Consider the following 20,306-nt stretch of genomic DNA (forward strand, 5'->3'; position numbering starts at 1 on the left):
CAGACCTGGTAGGTGTCAGGCTCCTATGCTGTTCCAGTTTCACAGTCTCAGATGCCTGGTTTGGGGTGGAGGCAGGGGTAGACTTCATTAACTTTGTTCCCTAAAGCTCACTTGGTTAAATGCCTCTATGAACCATCTCCTTCCAGGGTTTTGTACCTGGCCTGGGCAGAACATGCTATTTTTTTTAAATGCCTCCATCTAATTCCATAAGCATTGAGAAGCTAATAACAGAGGTTACAATTACTACAAATGATCAAAGCAAAAACAATGGGCTGCTTATACCTGCTAAGTTCACCCGACTTAGTGGTGAACTTTTCCACACTTTATCTCGTGAGTACAGTACTGTGGGAAGAAGACTCGGACCTCTCATTCCTGGCTTGGCAGATGGGCCTGTAGCTTACCAGAGCCATATGTGCTTGGTCCCATGAGATTCTTAGAATAGCCAGCCAAGGGGCTTTGTGGCAATTCAGCTGCCTTGGTGCAGCTGTTCATAGTCATTGATGGGGTCCTAGACACAGGTTGAGGAGAATCTGAGCAGTTTGACTGTTTCCAGGCCCAAGCCAATGCATTAGGTTTCTATAGTCTCTGTCTTCTGCTGGGTAGTAGACTTAAAGAATGCTAAGAGGAAGTACCTGGCATGGGCGACCACTTCACACAGGTAACACAAGTCATCAGGTATTAGAGAACAAAGTCCTGCTAGGATTGTTTTTCTGGAGAAAATATTCACTTATAAATGTCAGAGAAGGTATGCATTGACAAGCTGAATCCTGATTTCACAAGGACCTTAAAGCCTCATCCACAGCCATTCTCACCTTATAAGGCCTTGGCCATTGACCTTAAAGCCCTTGGTCAGTCAGTCATCCTGACCTTACAGCCCTTGGGCGCGGTCACCCTTGAGGTGGTGTGAATTCTTGACAGATTTCTGTTTCCAAGCAAATGTTACAAAGTGTCATTTTACGTTGACTCAGTCTCTGCAACTCCTTGAAGATCTGTTTAGTCCTCACCGTGTGTGAGAAGTAGGGCTAGGAGAGCCAAGTGCCCTGCCTACACATACTCAGCCAGGAAATGACGTGTCCCAAGCTCTGATCACTAGGGTTTGTCTTCCTTTCTCCAAAGCCCATCTTCTTCTGTCCTGTCATATTGCCTATTGTGCCATTACCTGCTTAAACAATCCCTGCCAATGGAGTGCTTCTTGAACAGACTGAATGGGAGGACACCTTATTCCAGGTCATCCCCCAGCCCCAGAAACATCTCTGGCTCCACACTTCCCACAAGATAGTCTATTCACATAGCATATCCTCTAAGACCTTATGGGCTTAACTCCAGCAGATTGTCATGTGGTCTCTCTTTCCTCCCTTAGTCTTCAAGCCCAGCAAGTGAGCAATTAGGAAAGTCTCTATAAAGAGTGTAATCTCCTATGGCTTCTTGTTACCAGGGTTTCAGTGCAACTGCACCTTCCCCAGGTTCCTCTGCCTTGCTTGGCCCCTTACCCCTTGATTCAACTGTTCTATGTAATTCTATGTTATTCTATGTAAATTCTATAAAATGTCTGGTGATTTTTGTTTCTTGTTCATCTTCCTTTCCTTTTGGACAGTGAGCTCCCCCAAACCTTCCAGGCTCAACAATATGTTCGCAGGGCTTAGAACAGTATATGATGCATAGCTGGTAGTCCATGGTCATTTGAGAGGGTTTAGGGCCATAGCGTTAGGGAGCAGGGGCCACATTTGGCAGGCATTACCTAGGATAGATGGGGAAATGCTTGACTCTGGTTGCCAGCCAGAAGTTGTCAGGATCCAGGTTCAAATCTCAGGGAACATTAGAAGTAAGGTGGAGGCTACCCCCTCCCTGAAAGGGCTGGCAGAGAACGCTCTGGGGAGGCTGAAGCAAACTTGTGCTCCAGTGCAGAGGGAGGTGTGGAGCAGACACACCACGCCCCGGGTTTTGTGCTGGGGCAGGGGTTATAAATAGACACGTATTTCTGGAGACAGCATTTTTACAGGGGCAAAATGTTATAGCCCCTGACTCTGCGTATTCGTTGCCTCAGCCCTGATGCCTCTCTATAGTGGCTGAGGATCCGGAAGTAGGAAGGCTTCTGGCTTCAACCCAAGGCCATTATTTTAGATAGAAATAATTGGAGCTTGGCATTGATTTTGTCTAATTATGCCTCCCTCTCCCGACAAGCCCTTTGTTTATGTTTTGTGGAGTTTTGATGTTTTTGGGGGTGCTGCGTCCTCCAATTCCCTGAGCCAGAGACCATCTGAAAAGGAAATAGTAATTTGTCTTCACACAGCACACTGGCACACTCTGAGCTGCTGGAGGGAGGAGAGAGGAGAGAGGAGGGAGGAGGGAGGAGGGAGGAGAGAGGCCCGCGCCTGCGTGGGTGACTCCCTTCCCAGTTAGCTGGGAGATCCCCAACTGTCATTGGTGTTAGAGCTGTGTGCTCACTGATGGGAGGCAAGGCCCCTCAGCTGGTCCTAGACACTCCCCCTGGGTGGGGCAGGGCAGAGGAGGCTCCTCTCAGTCTGGCAGGCAACTGGCTGTATTCTTGGGCTGATCTCCTGGTCCTGAGGATGGAGGATGGAGCTGATGCCTGGAAGCAAGGATCTGGGGGCATGGCTGCAAGCAGAAGCCTAAACCCCGGCAGTAGTGCTGCCTGCTTCTTCCTAAGCTAGTGGGCAGGAAGAAGGTTTTTCCTGAATGAATCTCTGCACTGCTTAAGCATGCATGTGGCTGGGTGAAGTGCACTCACCGGGCAGGGAGCAAGTGATGGTGTGGAGTGGAGCAAGGACTTCCTCAGCACTGGCTCCGTGGACTGGCTTTCCCTCCCATATGGAAGTCTGACTTGATTTTGCCAGCAAGAGGCTCTTGTGGTCCACTCTTTTCTACCCTTTGGAAGGTGATCTTGAACTTCAGGGGTGTATGCCAGGCACCTCTCACTTGACAGACCTGGGCAGAACTTCCAGGCAGTCACCATGGTGCAAAACATAATCTTAGTGTTTTTCCGCAGAAGGCTGAGCCAGAGACCCGCCGTGGAGGAACTCGAGAGAAGAAATATCCTGAAACGTGAGTAGCAGGCGATTCCCCTGGAGGTTTCCCTCACGTGTACTATGGCTGCTGCAGGAATCTGAGCTCTCACAACCCAGCCCAGCTCTACAGGAACACGCTGGGTTCCTTTAATCAGAGCAGTTAAGAGATTCTGAAAGAAAAGCCTTAAAGTGGCTCTATTCAGAAAGCTCCTTCTAAAATGAAATGAAAATAGCTCTCTTCCTAGTATAATTAAAGACACTCTTATCTTCAGACTGATGGACCTGTTGACCCAAGGGAAATAAATCATTAACCCTGTGCATGCTGGGTGCCAAGCAGAACTTCCAGGGAGTTTGCAGTGGGAGTCCTATGGACATTAGAAATTACAGACCCAGTCAGGGATTTCTGGGTGCACCCCTCACTTGTCCCACCTGGAAGAAATAAATAGCTAGCTCACTGGAGCAGGGAAGCTTCTGTGGCTCAGAACCTGGGGTTTTAGCACCTTTTGTACCTCTGGCCTAGTTTTCCCAATTAGGTATGTAACTGTAATGTACTGAGCCCAGGTGTCCAGCAATAATGTCCACTGTATGCACGTTTCCTGGTCTTGAATGATGGAAGGTAGCCAGCCTTCAGGTGAACCCCGAGTAGTGCCTGTCCACAAGACTAGTTTTTAAAGTGTTTTCCACAAAATGTGTTTGTCATCTTTGGATCAGTCCAGTAGTATGCATCTTAAGCTTTTCTCTTGCTGTGTGTTGCACACTCTACTTGAGTGTTCTTTGTTTGTGATCATCTTTTTCAGAGTTGTAACAGCACTAAGATTGACCTGGTTCTATCAGAGAGGCTAGAGTCTTGATCTGAACGTGCAACTCAAACCTATTCCTCCCCTGTCTTAGCCTCAATACTGTCCTTAGCCTTAACACTACCTACCCCCTCTTGTGTAAACTACTGGGTAAAATCCTAAGATTAAGAATTCTTAAAGAAAATGGTAGGATTCTTTTTTTTTTAAATAGTTAGAGCTTCTTTTGGGAGCCTACATTTGGAAGCCACTGTACTTACTATACATGCAATAGAGTCTCGATAATTAAACAGAACAAGCTTGGAAATGAACAATGACAGAAAGAACATACACACACAAAGATTTCTTTCTTTAAACTTATGTGGTGCTACTGTTTTGTTCTGTTGCATAGACTGTTTCTGGCATTACACTTGTTCAAGTCAATAGCAGTCAAGTCATTCTAGTCAGCAAATGTCTAGATATTAAAATATAAAGCTACTTATTTAAAATTCAAACTTATGTCATTGATACTATTCAAAACTGTGCTCTGTGCTTCAACAAGGGATGTTCCAGATCTAGGATGTACTCTGGTGTGCTATGGCACAGGAAAAAAGCCCCCATGGCCCAGACTAACCTGTTCCCACTCCTCCTTTTCTTTCATGTGGGCAGCCAGGTTCCCATACCTGTGATTCTAATTGTGTTACTATCTAAAATAAGCAGTAAAGTCTTAAAAATAGGCTGCTTGGTGAGTGTGAGTAGACCTAGCAAGTATCTGGAACTGACTACACTAACCTTTAGCAAGCCGACGAAAGTGGATTTCCCTGTGATGGTCATGGCAACGCATCATAAACACAGTGTGTTTGCCAGTAAGCCAGATTTTTCCTTAGCTCAGAAGCCTTGTTAGGTGTTCTGAGTGGGAGGATCTGAGGAGCCCATTGCTTGACTTGTATGGTTCTGTTTCCTTGCCCCTGCAACCCCCGCCCCGTGGCAAGGAAATGGCCCCCACACGTGGAATGCACAGAGCAGCACACTACGTGTAGTTGCACTTGTGACTGAACTCTGTGTTTGCACCCCTTCAGTAGGAGATTTATGAAATGTCAGTGCCTCTGACATACACTCAGAATTCTATGTGTTTGTGGTTTAATTGAATATGATGACTGACTGGGTTCAGTCTGTGTGCGTTCCTTAATGTTTACCACAAATCTGAGAGTCGTGCTCTTATCCCCAATTTACTAGTGAAGCAGCTCAGGCCCTGAGGAAATGTGACATTCTTAACATGTGAACATTGGGCTGCCTTTATGGGCTGCCAAACTCTTAGTCACCACATCAGAAGCCATCACACTTTCCTAGATACCCATCTAAGAGCCACATGGAGCTATCCGAGGTGCTGGACTAACTTCTCCAAACTGTTTTTTATACCTTGGTAATAATGACATTTTCACAATAAAGGGGGTTTAGGTGGGGATATCCTGCTTTTTCCTCCGTCTTTTCACAAGGAGACTCCACGTGGGGTTTGTCCAGGACCTTTGTAAGAAATCAGAACTACTTCCATGCCATACCTTAGCTTCTCAGGGCTGGCCTGATGACAGTTTTAGGGTTTCCTGGTTGTTTCACTAGTTTGTCACTATAGCTGACAACAATGCATTTTCTGCTACCACATATGTCTGAAGAACCAAGCATATAATGTTATTGTGTTTTTCTCTAAAATTCTCTAGTCTCATAGCTTTTAAAATAAAAAGACTATTGGAAAGCATACTCAGATGTATTAAACACCCACACACCCAGTTCCCCCCAATACGCTAGTGTTTGAAACACACCATTTAAATAAAAGCATAAAATAGAGAATTATATTAGGTGTAGGTTGCAGGAGTTTCCCTCTCCAAAAAATGACTGTGTTGCTGTTCTGTGTGCTGGTGGGTGAGATCTATTTCTTAGGCAGGAGGTCTGTTAAGGCTGGGGACCTGAGGCTTTATTTAGCACCTAGAATGCCAGAAATAGGACTGTATTCTTTTTTCTCTCTGCATCTCTGAGCCAGGCTTACATTACTACAGTATTTCAACATGCTGGCCTACCTTTAGCTGCCAAGTATAATAGGAACACAACCTAAGAGGCAAAGCCAATTCTGAGGGCTGTTGGCCCCTTAGAAGGTAGCCGCATATATGTATGCTTCAACAATGGAAAAGCCTCTGGGATGTAGGTGTGTCCATATTTGATATTACATAGCCCATGATTAGAAGAGATGTAGTTCATGTTTGGGGGCAGTTGTCTAAAAGCTCCATTTTACACCCTTGTAAAACAGAAAGACAAAATAGATGTACACCAGATAAAGCTTCTGCAGCAGTTTGGAAGGGTAGTGTAAAGCACACTGCGACTTCGTGTGCTTTTCCAGACAACATGGGGTCAGTTGCTCTAAGGGCACCTTTTATACATATCCTAGTGTCCAACTGATCCAAGGTAGTGAGGCCCTAATGGCAACTCCTACTTGAGTATTATGCAAATGGAACTGTATGCTCCATGTTTTCCTAGATATAAACATACAGACCAGATATTTGAGTGGCATGGAGACCAATAGACAACTGTTCCACAAAGGCAAGCAGCAGCAAAAACATACTTCTTCTGTATAGGGCAGAGGAGAATCCGCCTGAAAAGGATAGTCACGTGTGACAGCTCAGACCAGACGCCCTGAGCAGCTTTTGGGAAAGTAATTGCAAACACAGATAGTGATATGTCAAAAGGTGTCGTCTGTGAAGGGGCCCGAGGAAAGCTAGTAAAAGTAAAGCTTGCTTCTGCAACAAGAAATGCTTAACTTGCTTCTCTGTCTCTTTCACAGAGAGGAATGATCAGACTGAGCAAGAAGAAAGGAGGGAAATCAAGCAAAGGTTAACAAGGAAGGTACTGCCCTAGTCTGCTTTCTGTTGCTGTGTTAAGCACAATGACAAAAAGAAAATGTGGGGAGGAAAGGGTTTATTTGCTTGTACTTCCAAGTCCTAGTACATCAGTGAGGGAAACTGAGTCAGAAACTAATGCAGAGACCATGAAGAAATGCTGTTTATGGCTTGCTCGGATTGTTTTATACAACCCAGGGACAGTTGCTCAGGGGTGGTACCACCTACAGTGGGCTGGGCCCTCCCCCCATCACTCATCAAGAAAATGTCTACATAGATTTACTCACAGGCCAATCAGATGGTGGAAATTTCTCAACTGGCTTTCCCTCTTCCCAGATGATTCTAGCTTATGTCAAATTGACAAAACTAATCTGCACAGGATTACAACCAAAGCATTTTATTTTGTAAATAGGTGTGTACTAGACAAAGCTTCTGCAGCAGTTTGGAAGGATAGTGTAAAGCATACTGTGACTTTGTGTGCTTTTCCAGATAACATGGGGTTAGTTGCTCTAAGCGCAGTGCCTTTTGTAAATATTTTAGTGTCTAACTGATCCAAGGTAGTGAGGCCCTAATGGCAATCCATTGGGAAGGCAGTGAAACCCAAATAGCACTTAAAATCCCAGAAGGCAATAGCATTTTTTTTAACACTAAAAAACCATACCTTTTAGACTTGTCATTCTTAGTTGCCTTCAATATATCTTGTTCCTTGAATACAGACTGCAGGTTGCTGCTGCTTGCTTCTGTGGAATAGCAGTCTGTTGGTCTCCATTCCGTTTGTGTGACAGCAGTTTATATTTACAATGGCTAGTCTAGGAAGTAAATCCAGGCACCTAAGTCTACCTTTCCTCCCGATCATTTCCACTGTCTGGCTGACCCTCAACAAAGGCTCATGCTTTATTGAGCTTAGAACTAACACAGCAACCTTCCAGCTCTTCACTAGAGTGGAGGTTAGCCTAACAGACTGCTGACCACATGTAGTTTAGTCAGTGGCTCCATCAACCACTCCTTGTCCATGTGCTCTGTCAGGTCAGGTGGGTGTTGGAAGAAAGAGATTATATGAGGATTATTTGATGCATTCTGAAATCATACAAGAGAAAATCCACAGTAACTCGCAAGCATAGTTGTTTGTAGATTATTATATACTGCTTACTATAAGAAAACAACTGTGGCGTATGATATCTAACGATAATCATCTTTTATTTTAGCTTAATCAGAGACCCACTGTTGATGAATTGAGAGACAGAAAAATTCTGATCCGTTTCAGTGACTATGTGGAAGTAGCAAGAGCACAGGACTATGACAGGAGGGCAGACAAGCCCTGGACAAGACTGTCAGCAGCAGATAAGGTACACTGTTTCTGTGTTGGTTTGGGGTATTACATCTTATGATCAGGCTGGGCTCTCTTAGACAATGTGAACCACTAGGTAAACTATGCCCTACACTCTGTTGGTTTCATGAAGATAATTTAGGAGTAAGTTGAGCTAAGGGGCAGTTCTGTTCTAAAAGACATTTGGCAGTATCATGAGACATTTGGGGTTGTCAATGCAAATGGTGTCTGGCATATCCAATGGGTGGACATTGCACAGTGCATGAAGATCCCCCTAAAAATGTCAGTTTTCAAATGCCATGGATGTGCGAACTGCAAAATTTGGTACAGATGGTATAAGGAAAACTCAAATGACCCAAGCCCATGGGGTAAGTAACCATCCATGGTCAGATGCTATCATCTAGGAGGACGTAAGCCCAGAAGTGTGAAGGAGGCTTTCAGAATATTTTTCTTGGAAGAGAAAATTTATGCAATCAGTTAGTTGTTTGTTCTTACAATAACTGTGAATGTTTCTAAGCATACACCAACCTGGAGAAATGCTGTTCTAATGGGGTTGGACATGCTTAGATGATCAAAGGGAAAGAATGTCTTCAGAAGCTAGTGTTATCTGAATATAGAAAGCTTTTTATGTCTCCAATATATATTCTTGTCTCTTGGACTTTGAAGGGCTCACATGAGAGACTGTCATGGTAGAATGTTTAGAGAAGCTAAAAGAGGGCAAGACTAGAAGCCCTAAAACATGCTCACTCTACTTCTGCCATAGCACAAAACTGAACTATATGCTCAAAATTATATACTATAGCACAAAACTATATCCCAATGACCTGGTTTTCTGATAGCACAATAGTGAGCGAGTCCAAGCACTGCTCTTGCTAGTCACTGGTTCCCAAGTCTGTGCTAGGTTCACCTGCCCAGTGCAGGAAGGGTTGTTTGCCCCACTACAACACAACAAAGTCATTTCTTTCTGATTTTTGACCACAGTGTCAGCACATAATAATGGGTGACAATGTGTAAAGGTAATAATTTGACTTGAAACCCTATCCTTTTTTAAATCCCAGGCAGCAATTCGTAAAGAATTAAACGAGTATAAAAGTAACGAAATGGAGGTACACGCATCCAGCAAGCACTTGACAAGGTGAGCTTTCTGTTGCCTGAACTGCACGATGAGTCTCATCACAAGAAGCTTTATATTCGGCTCCTCTTCAGAAAAATGTTACTAAGTAGGGATTGGTGGTGAGAGGGGATATGTATGACAGTATATAGTTGTCATGCTTAAGAAAATTGGTCTCAAATTTTCCTTAGTCACTTAATTCCAATAATAAAAAATAACTTATAGAATTTACCACTATATCTAGTTTGCTGTGAAATCACTTTCCATTATCTATGTTGACATTAATCTCTAACACGAGCCATTGTTCACCAAGCCACAGGCACATTCATTTCTTCAGCATACGTTTGAGACTCTACTGTGTAGCAATCCCGTGGCTGAGGATGTGACAGTGAAATATACACAAGCAGCTCCTGCCTTCCTGGAGCAGATGGCAGCCAGCCAGGGTGTTCTGCCTGACTTCCCACCAAGTTGGACAGCATAGTTTATGCCCACCCTATTGCACAGAAGTTGGAGAAGAAACTTTCCTTCTTGTGCTATGTATATTTTCAAAGTCCTTTTCTCTGGCTAAGTTCTTACATGCCTATAAGTCCTAGTGACGCTCAACTATTGTGAACACAGAGTACGAGCAACTGCATTGTCCTCGTCCTTGAAGGATGCTCTCAAGTTCCTAATACAAAACAAGAAGCAACCTTGCTTCTGTACATTGCCTTGTGAACTATTGTGATGGATCCCGCATGGCTACTGCTCTTATTTAAAAGATTTGCTTTACAAGCTGACTGGGGCTATGGAACAGAAAATAACTATTAATTACACCCCTTACACACTTGTGTTAGGGTTGTATGGAAAGAAGAAAATGATGTAAACAAATTTTAAAGTTTTCTGTCTTACTTGACAAGTTCGCTTAGCTCTTACTATTCTTAATGCGAGTTTAGGAAATAAAATTCGTTTGTAAAACACATTTTAATGCTTATTTTATTATTAAAGAAATGGACAGTCCTGTGTATGGGCCCCCAAACCTAAACATAATTCAGATTTTAGTACTTCATAGCAGCTTTACAAAGTCAACACAGAATTGCAGTCCTGCCTAATTTTCTTGAGTGTACTAAGTGTTGCTATGAACATGTTAACTAAACTGCAGTTATCTTTAAGAGGAATCTGATCACCCAGGCCAGGTCCTAGAGCCTTACTGGCAGCTTTCAAACAGGGTTGTTTTGAGTCATAGAGTCCTTTGAGGCCATTCCGCCATAGCGGCCCCTCCTTGAGGTTCTATAGATCAGCTTGAGACACCCTGAATAGCAGTACATTTGTTTGCAGAAGGGATTTTTGTGTGGTTGCTTTTGGTTTTGGCTTAGGGTTTTGGTTTGTTTGTTTGTTTGGGGCAGTTATAATTATTATAAATATCTAATTTTTAAAAATCATTTCTAGATTCCACAGGCCATAGAGATTTTCTTCTGAGAAGAATTTGTGTTTAATTTTTGATACCAACACTGAACATTCATCAGGGAACTTTCCTCAAGACTAACTGCTGTGTTTGTGAGAAGAGCAGAATCACAGAGACGCAATCCTGATCACTTACCTATAAGAGGAGCAACCCAGAGGACACACTCCCCTCTTTGGTGTCTGAGGAGTGTGAACTGTTGGGGTCACGTTAGGCCCAGAGTAACTCTCCCAGAAGAAAACTTGTTTGCCTTCAACCTTGTTTTACAGTTCTGCAGCGTCATGGAGGATGGGCGACATGCATGTGCAGGCTCACACTCCCAGCCTCCGCCATGAGGGACATGTGACCCAGTGTCATTCAGTATTTTGTTGAAAAGACATTTTTATCCTAATGATTTGAAAACTAAGTTCATGTTATAGAGTGATTTACTGTACTATACTTTCTCTTTTTTATATGATGTCTAACAAAAAAAAATACAGCTCCAACATTTTGATTCCTGTTAATTTTGTTCTTTAATTAAATGATTACTTATTACAGGAAATGAACAAAGGCTTTTACTTTCTTGGGGTTGGGATGAGGTATAGCTGGGGACTTGAAAATGTCAACACTTTTGAATCTAAACACAAGAAAGGAAATGCCAATTTGGTTCTCTGTAGATTCTGTCAAATATATAAAGGCTTGTGCTTTGAAAAATTAGTTACCATTTTTCAAGTTAATTGAAAATTTATGAAAGAATATTTAGTACATTTAATCTAGAAGTAACTTAACTGGAAATCATCCTATGCCCTCTTTAAGGAGAGTTGTAAGTTTTCATTTGTCTGCATTATCAAACCCTACTATAAAAGGTTTAGGTGGAAAGAAGATTGGGAGTGTGTAGTTTACTAACGTACAAGGGGAGAAATGAGCTAACTAGCAATAAAAATCCCCTAAATTTTGTTTTTTGGGTTTTTTTGTTTGTTTTTGTTTATTCAATTTGTTTGTTTGCATTTAAGTTTACTTTCAGAAAGAAGCCTTCCGGGGCTCCAGAGATGGCTCAGTGGTTAAGAGCAGTCATGCTCTTCCAGAGGTCCTGAGTTCAAGTCCTAGTAACCTCATGGTGGCTCACAACCATCTGTAATGGGATCCGATGCCCTCTTCTGGTGTGTCTGAAGAAAGCCTTCCTACCCACTGCCCAGCACATTGGTCAACAGTAAACAATGGCTTGGACTCACAGACCTACACTCAAATGTAGGCCTCCGTGCTCTGCAAGCACATGACCTGCTCTTTAGGGTGATCTCAACCCTTCTGTCATATGTCGTAACTAACACGCTGGCACAAACCAAGCACATTCTCAACACTCAGTGTGTTATCTGGAGAGCACTGAGACCAACCAAGTGTACTGAACAAATTCGCACATCTACCATACCCCACTGCTCTCCAAGATCTGAAAAGACTTCTTATAGACTGTGTTGTCTATGAAATTTGCTTGACATTTGTGGTAGTGCTCTGGTTAAAGAGACTGGTGATCAATTCTGATACTAGCAAACATTCTATTAATTGAATTAGTTTTTTTTAAGTAAGAAATTATAGCAGAAAGATTCTAGCTTTACCTGTTCTATGGTGTGTGTGAATTAAAACTTTTTGTAGGTGGAAACCAGTAACTGAATTTCATAAGCATATAGAATATTTGAATATGGTAGCTTCTATTGATTCCTTGGTTGTGGCCAGTTAACATCAAAGCATGTATTTTCCTAGTTCAAGACACATATCGAGAGCTCCAAGTTTATATTTTACTTAGTTTAAAACATGAGTGGGCCAAAGTTTTACACACACACACACACACACACACACACACACACACACACACACACTAAAATTTCAGTCTCTCAGAAATACCCACATATCTATTACAGGAAAAGGGGGAATCTGCTGCTTTTCTAGAAATAGCACTTAGCCACAGGGGATTAACTCTGCAGAGCCAAGTGGAGCCTTTCTCTGCTCCAGCCAAGTCTCATAGGTAGTGGCTGGTAAAATTTTAAGGTAAATTATAAGACCCAAGGAAGGATTTAAGTTTGGTTAAGCTCAGAGGCTGCAATATAACTAAAAGTGTTAGAAATTTTCATTTTAATTAAGGAATTGGCAGTAGTACCCAACTTCTACCATTTTAGTTTTATTGATCATAACTATTTCTATGTTTCATCTTCCTATGAGTATCATAATGGGAATTAGGAGGGTTGATAGATAAACGTGAATCAAGTATGTTTACCAGCCAAACTACTTAACTTTGCAGTGACTAAGTGTATAACAAACCCCAAGCATCTTCCAAAGTAGAGGTTCACACTATACAGAGCAGTCCACTCATATGGCCATGGTGCTACGCATATGCAATTACCTATGACACTTTGAGCCTGAAAACAATGCCAAGCAGTGGTGGCACACTCCTTTAATCCCAGCACTTGGGAGGCAGAGGCAGGCAGATTTCTGAGTTTGAGGCCGGCCTGGTCTACAGAGCGAGTTCCAGGACAGCCAGGGCTACACAGAGAAACCCTGTCTCGAAAAACCAAAAAAAAACCAAAAAAAAAAAAAAAATTGATTTTCAAATCCAGAGGCCTAAGAAAAGTATATCCATTGCCTTAGAGGCCTTCCTTCCTAATGGCACAGAGGAGGATATGTGTCAACTTTACAAATCATTTGCTTACGTTTTCACAAAATGTGATAAAGCAAAATCACTTAATGCAAGTCTTTAAAAGATTAAAAATCTTACTAAAAATTTTGTAATTTTAAGGAAAATTTTAAAAATTTAAAGAAATCTAAACGTTTTCTTACCTGAGTAATTTTTAAGTAATTTGTTTTCCCTTGAACTGGGAAAACAAAAGCCTCTTAGAATCAAGAGGTCCATCTTGTGGAGATCTATGGTAACTACAGGTTTAAGCTTCCCATCGCACATACTAGCAAGTCAGGTTTTAGCTGTAGTCAGAAGCAAATTCAAGTCCATTAAAATATGGGCATCAGGGTGGTGTAGTTGTGTAAACCCAGTTTCTTGGAGGAGTCATGAAGATCGTGGGTTCAAGCCAACCTTAGCTACATAAGACTCAGCATAAAACCAAACAAAACCCCAAATTTGTCCTGAATCTTTTCAGTACCCATTTAATCAGTTATTTTTCAATAGAGCAACTGAAAATAGGCAAATAAAACAGCATATGCCAGTGTCCTCAAACAGACAATACCTGTAAGTTATTCCTGACTCCCTTTTGGTGCACTGATGGTGATACAGAAGTGCACAGCTTAAACAATGGGAAGTTAGCAGTCATGGTTCTGTGAGAACATCAGTTTTATGTTCAGAGCAATAAAAACATTTTAAAAGTCTTTAAAAGTATAAACTAAAAATTAAAGTATCTTATAAAAGGAAATAAATATGAAAGTAGTATCTATTTTATTTCTACAGATGCCTAAATGATATTATAGCCACAATATTCCTTATACATTATACCTTCTAAACGAAGTATGGTGCTTTACACAGAAATAAAATACATTGCATTGGTGCAACTCTAGTGCATGCTGAGTACTCACTACTCTCTCCCTTCCATTTCCACCTGGGAATGAGTCGTGTGCACAAAATGTGGTCTAAGGAAATACCACTGTACTCTTATTTCTACATTTCATGTTAGACTTACTTGTTGACATTGATTTCTTGGGTTATTTTCCTCAGAATGATTTTATTCCTATTACACAAGTGTACATTCATCATATACAGTAAATGACTAGGTTGACTGCTCACACAGATGGTGAGAAAACGGCTAAAGAAATCTCTTCTGGCATTTAGAATTTCATGCCAGTACTGAGAATTAGCAAGATTATTTAGAAAATTTGGCATGGAATTAAAAGCTATAGGAAAACCTTAGTTTACGTGAATTCAAAGGCCAAGGTGGCCTAACTTGGTGCAGTATTGGGATTTGACAGTGTGTATATTGGTATATTAATATGCAGTCCAGTGTTTAGGTTTCTACCTCACTATACTAACACTTTTCTACTTCATATCCTTTCCATGTATACTTTGGGTACAGGCACCTGCCTCCAGCTTCATCTGCTTGAGAACTTGTAGAACTACACCAGCACTGTAGAAGATTGTAATCCAGGTAAGAAATGTAAGTCATTATCTACAATGACCATTGTTAATAGGCCTGAAATTTGTAACTTAAAATTTTAGCAGAATTTATTCCACTTGCTTCTGCCACTTGGGAAAAAACATGATCTGGCTTACCATTTCTGTGCAAGAGAAAGAAACTTAAAGGAAATGATTTTGTCCGTTGGAGATATGGGGGTTTACTGCATTGCTCAGACTTGTTTCTCTTAGATTTAAAGTATCCTTCTACCTCAGGTTCGCAACTGTTGGCCTGATGATCACAGCCGTTTCCAGTTGAAAGATAAAAAGTGAAAAACAACTAATAAACTGCATGTTCTGATATTTAAAAAACCCCTCCTTTATAAATATGAAGGTCTATAAACTAGCCCATAGATCAAATCTGAACAGCTTTTATTTGATAACTTAAAAACAAAGAAAATTTAAAAATGAAAATATAAAAAAAGAAAAAGCCCCGACACTATGAGACAGTGAGCCTCCAAAGATACCTTTTAGTTTGTTTGCTGTTGATTGCCTACTGCTGGAGATGAGGCATGCCCTTAGAGTAGTTTGTTTCTCCAGTGAAGCTCCATTGGAAAAGACTAAAATTTTATCTCCAAGTGGTTATCAATTGGGTGTAGCTTCTGTAGGGATCAGAGCATGTTTCTAACTTCTTTCAGTTTTAGAACCATACCTAGTGCAGACCCACTCAGGCCCTGTGCATGTTGCCTCAGTCTCTGTGAGTTAATATGTACATTGGTCCTGTTGTGTTTAGAAGGCCTTGTTTCCCTGGTGTCCTCCATTTCCTCTGGTTCTAACAAGCTTTCTGCCTCCTCTTCCACTGGATTCCCTGAGGCCTGAGAGGAGGAGGGATTTGACAGAGAAATCCCACTTTAGGGCTAAGTGTTCCAGGTCTCTCACTCTCTACATAAGGTCTGACTGTGGGTCTCTGTATTTGTTTCCATTTGCTACAGGAGAAAATGCTGATGATGGCTGAACAAGCACTGATCTGAGTATAACAGAATGTCAACAGGAATCATTGTATTGCTATGTTGCTTTAGTAGAATAGTAGTATTTGGTTTTATCCCAGGTCCTTGGCTATCTAGTCTTAGGATCTTGATCATCCAAACAGTGTTGGGTATGGGTTTCATCTCACAGAGTAGGCTTTAAGTCAAATCAGATATTGGCTGGTTACTCATAAAAGCTTTGTGTCATCAATGCCCTAGCATATCTTGCAGGCAAAGACATCAGTGTAAATTGAAGGGTTTGTAGTTCAGTTGGTGTTTATGTTTCCCCTAGTGTGCAGAGTACTTTCCAGTAACAAGAACTCTAGCCCATAGGGGTAAACGTTCTAGTTAGGCACCAGCTCCACTTGTTCAATGAGTTGTATAGGTGTAGTCTTCAGCAATAAAACCTTGTCATCTGTTTGTAGAAAAACAACCTATAGTCTTGGCAACAACCTAGGTTGTTTTGGGGTTCCCATAGGCCTATTTGGTCAACAATTCTACTAAATACAAGCCATTCTTTGTGGGGAGCTGACAGAAGGTGGCTATCATCCTTGCAGCCATCTTGAGTCATATACCCTGACAAGAGACTTGTTTACAATAGCCTACAACAGCTGAGCACACTCTGATAACATCTTGTTTTAGATACCCAGGGTTTTCCCTTGGGTGTGTGAGACTTAAAGGTGTGATTTAGAGATAAGACTTAAGGCATGGCTTAGAAGTGAGACATAAAAGGTGAGAGGCAGACAGAAGAAAGTAGTAGGCACTTGAGACTCAGACAGGCAACTTGGATTAGACACTTGTACTTGGAAGAGTACTTGAGAGTTGAGACTTGAGTTAGGTAACTTGGAACTGGGAAAGAGACTAGCAATTTAGAACTAGGATTAGGACTTGAGACTTGGTGCTGACGCCCAGGACCTGAGACTCGATACTAGGAACTAGGGACTTGGAGAGAAGAAGAGAAACAGAAGAGTAAATGGGATTGAATCACACTCTGTCTGGTCTCCATTCTTCCTCACTATCTCTCTTGCTGAACCCTGACCCCCGGACCAGAGCAGCTTGGGGCAGTGCGGGCTCTAACAACTTAGCCCCCAAGGCTTTTGACAGTGCAGGTTCCAATATTGATAGAGCGGTCTCTGACATTTTGGCCCCCAAGCGTGGGGCAGAGCGGTCCTCAACAATTCTTGGTACTGGAAGTTTCATTTGGTAACAAGAGATGTCCAGTTTGGGCTTTCCCCACCTATTATTTGGAGATTTCATTTAGATTACCTTCATATATGTATATATTTTAGGAAGCTTCTACTGTATTAGGCTTCCATACTACCCCTCAAATGCCCCTTAATTTTAGCTGTCTCTCCCTGTATTCCTTCCCTTGTACCCCTCTTTTCTTCTTCCCTTCTCCACTTGATCCAACTGTACCAGCACCCCCCGTTTATGCAAATCTATTATATTTCTCTTAACTATAAAAATCTTTCCCTCTAGTCCCTTTCTCAACTACTAACCTCTATGGTTATGTAGATTGTAGCTTATTATTGACTTAACAGCAAATGTCCACATATAAGCAAATGCATACCATATTTGTCTTTTCTTGGGCTACTTCACTCAATATGATTTTTTTCTAGTTCCAGCTATTTACTTCTGATTTTATGATGTCAGTTTTTTCAGCAAACTGAGCAATATTCCATTGTGTAAATGTACCACATATTTTTATCCATTCTTAGGTCAAGGGACATCTAGGTTGTTTCCAATTTCTGGCTATTATGATAGAGCAGCAATAAACATGGTTGAATAAGAATCTCTGTGCCAGCCCATGCCCACTTCTCCCTCAGAGTAGCCAGACCCATTGCTCACTGGGTTGGACTTGAGGTAGAAAAGCTTAGCAGGTCATGCAAACAGGATCTTGGTTAGAGGTGAGTGTGCATACAAAGAATGCACATGCAAGAACAGCTTTGGATAACTGGTTCAGTTTAACGGTAGGGAGGGGTAGAGGAAGAGGTGCTTATGCCACTGGGGAAGTGGTCAGGGTCTCTGGGACAAGGTTTGTGTGGCCATGTACAATTGGCCAGGACACAGGGGTGTTGGAAGATGCTTCAGGGGCTGCAGGGCTGAGGGTGGTAGTGGGAGGGATGTGTGTGGGGGAACCTTATAAGGTCAAACAAGGAGTGAAGCCTGATAACTGTCAGGGTTATAAACTTGTACTAGGGTTGATGGTGGGGCAGATGATTTCATGTCACTAGGTTGGGAGGTGTTAGGGAATCAATTTCTGCCATCCTCATCTGAGGTATCCAGGATTGAAGTTCTCCTCGACCCTTCCTCCATAATCCTGGGCCATTATGGTCCCACATCACTGCAGTAGGATAAAACGCCCTTTAGGTATACACCCAAGAAGGATATAACTGGATCTTGAGGTAGATCAATTCCAGTCTTCCCAAGGAACTGTCACACTGATTTCCACAGTGGCTATACAAATGCATTCCTAGCAGCAAGGGATAAGTATCCCGTACTCCACATCCTCAGCAGCATGACTTATCAGTTATTGATCTTAGCCATTCTAATGAGAGTAAGGTAAAATCTCAAAGTCTTTTTATTTGCATTTCCTTGATCATAAGGATATTGAACATTTTTTCCTCTTTTGAGGGCCATATGTCTTAACTCATTTAAATAATGCCACTTCCTATGAGTGTATGGGGTCATTTTCATTCAAACCACCACATGTGCTGAGAAATTTTTTTTTCTGGCCCAACCTATTTGGTGTTCTGTATACTTCTTGACAGAGACCTCCTTTAGGTTAGGGAAAATATCTTCTATGATTTTGTTGAAAGTATTTTCTGTACTTTTGACATGGAATTCTTTTTCTATCCCTATCAAATTGTAGATTTGGTCTTTATAGTGTCACGGATTTCTTGGCTGTTTTGTGCTGGATATTTTTTAGATTTAACATTTTCTTTGACCAAGGTATTGATTTCTTCTACTTTGTCTTCAATGCCTGATATTATCACCTCCATCTCTCATATTCTGTTGCAAGACTTGTCTCTGAGGTTCCTATTTGAGTTCCTAAATTTTTCATTTCCTGATTTCCTTCAGTTTGGGGTTTTCTTTATTCTCACTTTCAGGTCCTAAATTGCTTTATTCATTTTCTTCCACTGCTTGCTTGTGGTTTCATAGATTTCCTTAATGGATTTATTCATTTACTCTTTAAAGATCTCTACATTCACAAGGCTGCCTTAAGGGCTTTTCTATGCTTCAGCTATGTTACATTTCTCAAGGCTTGCTGTAGTAAGGTTGCTGGGCTCTAGTAAAGACATTGTCCTGGCTGTTATGGTATTTTTATGTTCTTAAGTATCTGGGTTTGGGAAAATTGTAATTCTAGTTGCTGACATGTGGTCTTGTCCTTGTTGGGTGATTATTTTGTTCTTTCATTCTGTTGCCATCTCTGGTTCTTAAGGGGATATGGTAGCCCTGTGTTGCCTGGTAGAGAATTCTGGGATCCTGTCAGGTGTGGCCGCTGGAGTGGTTTTTGTTTGTTTGTTTGTTTGTTTGTTTGTTTTTTTTTTGCATAGAATGTTTCTAGGTATTGGGAGTGGATTCTTATGAATGGGGATAGATGGGGGTCCCATGGGAGGAATGAAAGCAAGGTGTTACAACAGGATCTGCTTAGCATCTTGGGAATGACAGAGAGCAAAGAGAGGCCAAGACAGGTAGTCTTCTAAAGATCTAGGGGTGACACTTGGTGTTGGGAGCCAACTCCTAGCAGAAAGCAGCTATCTTTGCAGAAATCTTGGACCATGTATTTTCAGGTTGATACTTTTCCACCCTGACAAGAGACTTGTTTTTCTAGCATGATATTTTTGCAAACAGTCCACAACAGCTGAGCACACTCTGATAAACATCTTGTTTTTCTCAGACATATCCTGTACTCACTGTTTAGTGTCCCCAGCTGCAAGGCACTCATGGTTAAGTGTCTTAAGCTGCACTCCCCTGCTTGTGCTTACATACCCATAATTTCCTTTAAATAAATGAGACTTGATCAGACACCCTGTCTTGTCTCTATTCTTCGAGTCTCTTGCCCTCCATCCCCACTATCTCCCTTGCAGACCCTGTTGACTGACCTGCAGGCTGGGTCACTTGGTGATTGGATTTGGAGAAGAGGGAAAGGTGAAGCAAGTTCTGCAGTTACCCTTATCTGCTTTTCTGACTGATGCAACTGGCCTGCAGGTTTCAGGGGATGCCTGCTGGAATTAGGAACTGAGATAAAGGGATGGATAGGGGAAGGAATGTTGGAGTATTTGCATGATCTGCTGGAGATAGGGGGCAGAAAGGAAGGGGAGGCCACAGTAGATGGTCTGCTACAGAGCTGGGGATGAAACTGGGGGATTGGATTTGGAGGAGTGGAGGAAGAGGTAAGGATCTGCAGGTAGTTTACCTGTTTTTCTGGCCAGCTCTTCTATTTCTAAATGATTACATTAGAAATAGTTATGTAAATATACACACTCTATTTCTAAATTGTTTCTTGTCCTACAAATCCTAAAGCATATTATCACATGAACTTTTGAATAGCAAGTTTCTAATTCCTGGTCTAAATTAAAAAATAAATGAATATGTCATATCTATTAAACATGAATGATATAACAACTCATAAGTAA

At 41.7% G+C, this 20,306-nt stretch overlaps 1 protein-coding gene across 5 annotated transcripts in view; it reads left to right on the plus strand.

Moving 5' to 3' along the window:
* Positions 1-11,103, plus strand: part of Phactr3 (phosphatase and actin regulator 3) — a 219,182-nt gene extending 208,079 nt beyond the window's left edge. For 4 of the 5 annotated variants that reach the window (XM_076930348.1, XM_034496548.2, XM_076930349.1 and 1 more), the window contains exons 9-13: positions 3,008-3,063; positions 6,630-6,691; positions 7,890-8,030; positions 9,070-9,146; positions 10,548-11,103. In XM_076930348.1, coding sequence (XP_076786463.1) covers positions 3,008-3,063; positions 6,630-6,691; positions 7,890-8,030; positions 9,070-9,146; positions 10,548-10,563 — 352 coding nt within the window. In that variant the 3' untranslated portion in view covers positions 10,564-11,103. The remainder of the gene's footprint in view (positions 1-3,007; positions 3,064-6,629; positions 6,692-7,889; positions 8,031-9,069; positions 9,147-10,547) is intronic. The other variant, XM_034496549.2, reaches the window with a different exon arrangement.
* Positions 11,104-20,306: the final 9,203 nt, after the last annotated feature.

Source organism: Arvicanthis niloticus, chromosome 2, assembly GCF_011762505.2.
Source record: "Arvicanthis niloticus isolate mArvNil1 chromosome 2, mArvNil1.pat.X, whole genome shotgun sequence".
Taxonomy (NCBI): domain Eukaryota; kingdom Metazoa; phylum Chordata; class Mammalia; order Rodentia; family Muridae; genus Arvicanthis; species Arvicanthis niloticus.